Source organism: Balearica regulorum, chromosome 20 (assembly GCF_011004875.1).
Source record: "Balearica regulorum gibbericeps isolate bBalReg1 chromosome 20, bBalReg1.pri, whole genome shotgun sequence".
Lineage (NCBI taxonomy): Eukaryota > Metazoa > Chordata > Aves > Gruiformes > Gruidae > Balearica > Balearica regulorum.
Genome location: NC_046203.1, coordinates 1,901,595 through 1,908,843, shown reverse-complemented (window position 1 = coordinate 1,908,843; position 7,249 = coordinate 1,901,595). Strand labels below are relative to the sequence as shown.

The following is a 7,249-nucleotide window of genomic DNA, read 5'->3' as shown; positions in this document are numbered from 1 at the left end:
GGCATGCATTTATAATCAAAGACTGTAGCAAAAGCCTGCAGTCTGTGTTCAAAGTGGCTAAAAAGCAAAGGCTGGTGGGAGATTGGCCAATGGCAGGGTATCACCAGTGTTGTATTAAAGTTATTCAAATAGATAGCACCACAGAGACATGTAAAAATAAAAAGCACCTTTTTTTTTTTTCTTTCCTTTTTTTTTTTCCCCACTTTATATTCGGAGAGGACAAATGGATTTCCCCTGCCACTGCAATCTGCCGCTGGGAATGGATTTTTTTTTTTGTTATTAGTATTTTAAAAGAATGCTGAAGGAAAAAAAAAATTTAATTAATTTAAAACAGGTATGCTAAGGTAAGCAAGTGTATAAAAAGGCAGAGACTCGAAGCAGTTCCTGCTCTTAGATCAGGGTTGTGTAGAAATCTTGTTAGAAAGTGGCTTTAATTTCCTTATTTCCAAGCGAATCATTCCAAAAGGCACCTGTGGCTCAGGGGGCTGGTTTGATGCTCACTGGGGCCTCATCCTGCAAAAACTCGCGCCTGAGCCTAACTCCAAGCCCCTCCAGAGCCAGGCTTGGGCTTGGGAAGAGACAGGGACTGAGGTGGGGACTGAGCCGCCGCCTTCGTTCCCAGGCGGATGCTTGGCTGGGATGGAGGTGGTGATACAGACAGGGTCACATGCATGTTTTGAAGCCAGAAACATTTAAACATTTAAAATAATATACAATACAAATATTTACTTACAAACATACAAAAATATAAGCACCTTTAATACATGGGAAAGAGATGCCCAGTGTGACTTTTTAGCTATCAAATTCACGGGGTTAAATTTTGTAAAGCACAGAAATTACGCGATTCGATGGAGATATTAAAAATTCTGGAAATGGCCATGACGTCTACTTGCTAGAGCTGATCCAAATCTCGTGGAAGTCAACGAAATGCCTCCGACGAGCTTCGGCAGGGTTTGGATTGGAGCCAGGACTGCCGGGGCTTCAACGTCAAGCGGAACATAGGAGTTTCAAGTTTTTTCCATTTTTCCTTAGAAACGAACAAACAATAACCTATAGACAAGCGCTCGGTATCGCTTCGTGGCAAGAAAGAAGAAGAAGAAGAGGAAGAAGAGGAAGAAGAAGTCTTTGATGGTGGTGGAGTCTGCTCGGTGGCCGTGGAGCAGCAGCGGTGGGAGCGGCGGCGGCGCGGGGACAGGTCTCCGGGCCACGCGTGCGGCGGTCGGTCATGCGATTCTGCGTCTGTCGTGGGAACGGTCCTCTCGGTCGGCGAGTCGGTACGTGCGGGTCCGGTGGCGCTGAGGAACTCGGGCAAAACGAGGAACAAAACAAAACGGAAAAAAATAACCCATCGCTGTCCAGTTTCAGAACGTGCATGTGACAAGGAATTCTTTTTTTCTTTTTTTTTTTTTTTCAATTAATTAAATGGCGCAATGAGGTTACGAGGTTGCTCATTTGGAGACTAGTTTTCAGGTGGCTCTTAGCCCATGAAGCAAGCTGGTCCCACCTCGAATCCAAATTTCTGTGACGCTTCTCCGAAGTCATTGAACATGATGTCGACTATAGGTACTTGCTCTACTTTGGGCGTGTTGATTTCCAGGACAGTCTTCTGATAGCCCTTCTTTGCCTGATGGGGGGAAGAGGGAGAGAGAGGAGCTCTGAGGGTGCCTCCAACCCAACATCAGCAACTTAGCATCAATCAGCGTTCACCACTCAGCTGGGAATACGGTGATGACCTTGCCCAGGCATCTTCTGAGCTGAATTAAAGGCACCCAGCACCCAAACACACATTAGACCTGCAGATTTAGCAGACATCCTCCCAAGCGGGATGGTGACCACCGAGATGACTGTTCCTGAGCCCAAACTTTGGAGCAGAAGCAGCTGCTGCCACGCAGATCAAAAGACACTAACTCTGCTGTCAGCACATCTCAGAGCTGGAACAAGAACCTGGTAAAATTGTTGTGGCTGTGGTATAGTTGTTTTGCCTCCCCGAGGACACGCATGGGTTGTTGAGCAAATGCGAGCGATTTAATTTGAATATATTAGTTTGACTATTATCCGAGCGCTACCGAAAAGATCACATTTAAAGTTTGATGGAATTCACAAGGTGATGTTGTCTTTTTATCGTGCCTGGGAGCCATACAGTTATTTCCGAAATATAAATAATTATTAGAGGAGCAGAAGTGCACCCGAGGGCATACAAAGCTGCACAAACAAGTGAATTTATGGAGCAGCTTTTGGCTCTACCTTACCCTCTGATTTGTGTGTCTCGGTAGAATAGGCTATATCACAGCTACTGAGAAAGGGCTGTAAGATCAGGAAAAGCACATTCAAATAACGGCCCGAACATTAGCCCTGGAGATCTGCCCGCGCTGGCTGCAGCAGCCCCAATCACGGTCGGAGCGCGGGTCCTACCGGGACCTCTGCCGCAACGCCGTGCCGGGCAGCCCGACCTCACTTTGCACGTGGTGGGGCTCGATCTTAAACATCCTGCCTGTGGTCCGGGAGGATGACCTGCCAGGGTACTGGCGACAGGACAGGAATGCCGGAGCTGCAGAGCCTCTCTCTGCAAGGCTGCAGTAAATCCCCTTGGCATATTTTACCCCCTTTTTACAGCCTGCAGGAATGTCCCGAGCAGAGAGGAAGGACTGGGGCATGCTGGTTTGGAGGTGATGCCCAAAGCTCTGAGCCAGGAGATGATGGCTCTGTGCCCCGCCATCGCGCCGGGGCTCCCCCAGCCTCTCCCTGCGGCTCTGCTGTTAGCTCTCGCCACAGTCGTTTATTTGTGACACCGAGCCCGGCTGTGCTAACAGCCGCCTGCGAGAAGCAACCAAGCAAATAAACTCAAAGGAGCTACAGTCCTCCTTCCGTGCAAATATCCCTCCTTAGGGAGAGGAACGCAGGGCACCTGAGCCAAATCACTTACACCCAAAGGGTTTTCAGCAGGCACCTCTGCCCTAAAATGAGCAAGGTGGGATCTTGCAGCATCCCTGAGACTTGAGAAGGGAAAGGGAGAAGGTACTTTTTACCAAGGACCCGTTGCCTTAGCAGGAGATAGGATAAACTTCCCCTCGCGCCTTCTGAGCGTTTCCAGAAGCGGGACGGATGCCCTTTCCCTCTCTGCGAGAGTGTTAAAAGAAGAAGAGATTCTAACCTGATTTTCCTCATTGCTGCTACAATAAAAAAGTGCGTGTGTGCCAGAACAGAACCACTTTCATCTTAAATTACGGGGAAGGCTTTTTCTGTCAAACATCTCAATCTTTCCGTCCCGTGGGCTTCAAGCGCTGCAGTTGCAGAGGGTGAGAATTATGCATGCTTTTGCACCAGCAAGCTGGGTCTCAAAATAAACGCAAGCAGCACCTGCTTTGCCAAATTTTTAGCTTGAGAGTAGATTTTTGAGAGCTCAATCCTGGAATCATCCAATGGAAGGAAGCAAAGGGAGGATGCTGGGCCCCTGTGGAAACCGTGGCCAAAGCGAAGGTGAAGAGCAGCGTGGCTGCGCGGGGAGAGCAGGGCTGCAGCGTAATGTCTGCTCCTGCACGCTGGGCCAAAAAGGTCACGGGTAACAGGGACAGAGAGAAAGATGCTAAAGGTTGCATCTGCAACGCGAGCAGGGATGCAAACCTCTGTCTCCTGCATCCCACAGCATCATCTCATCTTGCTGTAGAGTCAAGCCTTGCTTTGCCCTTTCCCCAGGGCACAGGCGGCTCCCGTGAGGAGCAGGGACTTGCAAGCACAGAGCGAAGCAAAGCTCCGTGCTGGGGCTCCTCCGGCAGCTCAGGGGACGCGGGGCCGGAGCTGGGTGCACCCCCGTGCCCAGCACAGCCCAGAGCCCTCCCGGGGCTGCACGCAGCAGCGGTGCCGCAGAAAAAGCCCAACTAACCCAATGCCAAACCGTTAATGCTTTGCCTCCAAGATTTCCTGAAAGCACTGGAAAAAATTATCATCGAAGTCTGCAAAACTCATACGGAACTGGGTGCCATCGCTTGCCTCTCCCCGCGTGAGTAAATGGAGTCAGAGCAAAGGCAAGGGGGAACATTTAAAAGCAACCAGTGGTTTTAAGCAGGTTCCTTCCTTAACGCACAGCCAGCAATAAAGCAAGTTAATCTCGTTTCTAGAGGTGCTGCAGCTTCCCCTGAGCCTGAGTGGAATCGTGTATTCCAGCATAGGGAAGAGCAAGCTCGGTGCCTCCCGCGCTGGGGACAATCCTCAAGGCAACTACATCAACGGGCACAGGAAATCTGGAGGCGATTTGCTCCGAGACAGACGGTGCCGGACAAGCAGGGGAGGGGGACAGACACTTCCAGCACTGAGCCTTTTTGCAGGGACTGGCCGAATCCGGCTCTGCCCACGTACCGCGCAGCCGTCGAGGGCGGCTCGGATGTAGGGGTTGTTGTCGTAGGACATCTCCTCGTCGTTGGAGCCCAGGAAGCGGATGGCCTTGTCGTAGCTGTCGGTGGTGGCGTCGTGCCAGGCTACGGACTGGTAGCAGTTGTACGTGATGTTCTGGTGGGCCGAAGCGCTCAGGAGCCGGAGGAAAGTCATCTGCACCACCCCGATGGGGTTCCCGTCCGAATCCACGTAGGAGAGCTGTGAGAAGCGGAGAAGGGAAAACACTGGGCAGTGAGGGGCAATGCAACACGGCTGGGGGGCTCTGAGGACCACCAGGCTCGCCCATCGCTGCTTCCCTGCGCACGGGGCTCGGTCTCACCCCCCACCGGGGTGCAGACACCGCTCCTGCCACGGGGCTGTCCCAGTCCTCCTGCGGCCAGGGCACGGCTACCGAGGGCAGTTTGTTTTTCTTGCTGGTTGTGAGCTAAAAAAAATAATCCCCAAGGCTAATGCAGGGCAGGAGGAGAAAGGACGGGAGATTTCAGCCCTGGCTGCAAAAATGTGCAGTGCTCAGCAAATTTGGGGATGTGTGTCTCAAGTTTAAGGCAATACTGAGAACACTTCTCCAGCTTTTGAAGAGGAGAAAAAGTAGATTTTTTAAGGGTTTGGGGCTTTATTTTTCTGCCATTTTGGACGTGATTTTCTGACCGTGGTGGGTATTTTGTTCTGCACACACTGGGATATTTTTCCTGGGCATCACCGTACTGGCTTTTAAGCAATCTTTGCACTTCATCTGCAGCAACCCTGTTCCTGCCGGTAAGGCCTCCGTGCTGCCCTGCTCCGCGAGGCTACGCTCAGCTGAAGGGAAAAGGATTTTGCTGCCCTTAGGGCACGTCATGAAAGACGGAGCTGCACTGCCACAGGGGTTTGCTCCGTCCTGCACATCAGGTTCCTTTTCTCCCTTGCAGGAGAACCGTGTCTAGAAATATATTTCTGCAAAAGACAATTTATTGAAACCCACTCTAGCACCCTGAGGATTCAGAGTTTTCTGGGATTTTCTCTTGTACCCCACCAAGGAAGCAAAGGGGCGGCAGGCCAGCCGGTTTGCATGGATAAACTAACTGTACTCGAGGTGGCATGTCCAGCCACGGCCAAGCCAGCAGAGCTGCTGGTCAGTGCTGTCGTCTAGAGACAGTGGGTTTCTTTAGCAACGACCAGGAGAAAAACACAGGCACGCAAACAGCGCAATGTTCTTCGAGGTACCACGAAACATCAAGCTGCGGTGCAAGCTGCAAACAGTAGAAGAGATTCATAACCAGACGATAAAATCATGAGTTTAAAAAAAAAAACAAAAAATAGTAAAAATAAATAAATATACCAACCGGTTGTCAGGATACCGTCGCACTGTCCTCCTGAGAGTTAAATATGACTGACCATGAGAGCGCCACGCATGCCAGGAGGAGAGCTACCAGAAAACCACCAGGACGTGGAAGGAGAAGGGCACAAAATGCAGCTACGTGGCACACACCCCACGACACGTGGCACCACTGATCTGCAGGACCCACTTCTCTTATATATCTTATTTCTTCTGATTTCAAATTAGTGCTTGGTTTGGGTGCCTGACTGCTTAAGGGGTCTCGGTTGCTGTTCTGCCTCTGCAGATTGCACAAAGCCCTGTCCCAGCTTTGCAACTGGAGCTACTGGGAACCGGTTGCAGGCATGAGACTTGCTCACGGGAACACGGTTTTGCAAAAATCAATCCTTTCCTGTTTTCTCTGTGACAGTATTTCCCTGCAGCAGATGCCATATGGCTGTGAAGGATAACAGGACAGGATGGGCGGCAGGCCTTGTTAGAGCTACTGAGAATTGGGTGTAACACACACAGAAGGAGAGCAGAGTCCAGAAGAAAACATCTGCAACCCTTTCATCCCTCGAAATGCAGTTTGGCTTCATCAGGAGAAATGGTAGGAAATCAGCTCCAAGTAGTCTGTCATTGATTAATGATGGTGCAGAAGCATCACACCAAGACGGTTTCTTTGTATTTCATATTTACTGGATCCCTCTCACTTTAGATATCCCCAGAAGAAAAGAAAGCATCGTCACGGCTGCACACCTTGTGCAAGCACCGAGATTCATACGGAGCCCCCCCCCGCCAGCAGCCTGCGCTCTCGATTTCCACGTGGAAATCTTCCCCTCGGCTTCGGGGATCCCACGGGCTCAGCCGCATGAGAGACAAGACCGCGCTGGGGCTGCGTGGAAAGGCACCCGGAACCTTCTCCATCGAGGGGATCTCAGACTCATTCATCCCGCCCGCCTACACACAGATTTCAAATGATCTTGGATCCAGGCAAATGTCTCCCTAATTTACCAGTCTCATAGTTCCAAATATTGACTGGGGTGAAATGAGAGGCACTTTTTAAAAAAAAAAAAAAAAAAAATCAATCAAACTTTAGTTTTATGGCTTGTGTGTTTTAACAGTTTTGTGGTTTGCTTAGGCAGGTCTTCTACGTGCTGGTGGCTTTTTTCCAAACAGAAAATGCAGGACAGGTAAAAAAGCAAGAAAATGGTAACAGAGAAAGATGGAACAAAGGGCTCCAAGAAGCACTGAAATTCCGATTAAAAAAAAAAAGGGGGGGGGGCCCTAAGCTCTAGGTTGGCATTTCAGCCTCTAATGTAGCTGGTAAACAGCCAGGGGAAAAAAAAAGCAGAGCAAATGGAGAAATGGACGTACTCATAATATTAACTGATGAAGTGCTCTGTAATTAAGCTATGAGTAGTTGCCCTCCAAGGAGCGACAAGGCTGACGCCTTGGCTTTACGGCCCGGTCTGATGATGCAGAAAAGCTGCAGAAGCCATATCCTTCTTGTGGGCAGAATCAGAGCAAAACGTGTTTAGTGGCGATGAAATGCGGCTTAGGAAA

At 50.2% G+C, this 7,249-nt stretch overlaps 1 protein-coding gene across 3 annotated transcripts in view; it reads right to left on the bottom strand.

Moving 5' to 3' along the window:
* Window positions 1–672: 672 nt before the first annotated feature.
* Window positions 673–7,249, bottom strand: part of COL5A1 (collagen type V alpha 1 chain) — a 154,116-nt gene continuing 147,539 nt past the window's right edge. For all 3 annotated transcript variants that reach the window (XM_075771972.1, XM_075771973.1, XM_075771974.1), the window contains 2 exons: window positions 4,354–4,587; window positions 673–1,624 (listed from right to left, as the gene is read on the bottom strand). In XM_075771972.1, coding sequence (XP_075628087.1) covers window positions 1,478–1,624; window positions 4,354–4,587 — 381 coding nt within the window. In that variant the 3' untranslated portion in view covers window positions 673–1,477. The remainder of the gene's footprint in view (window positions 1,625–4,353; window positions 4,588–7,249) is intronic.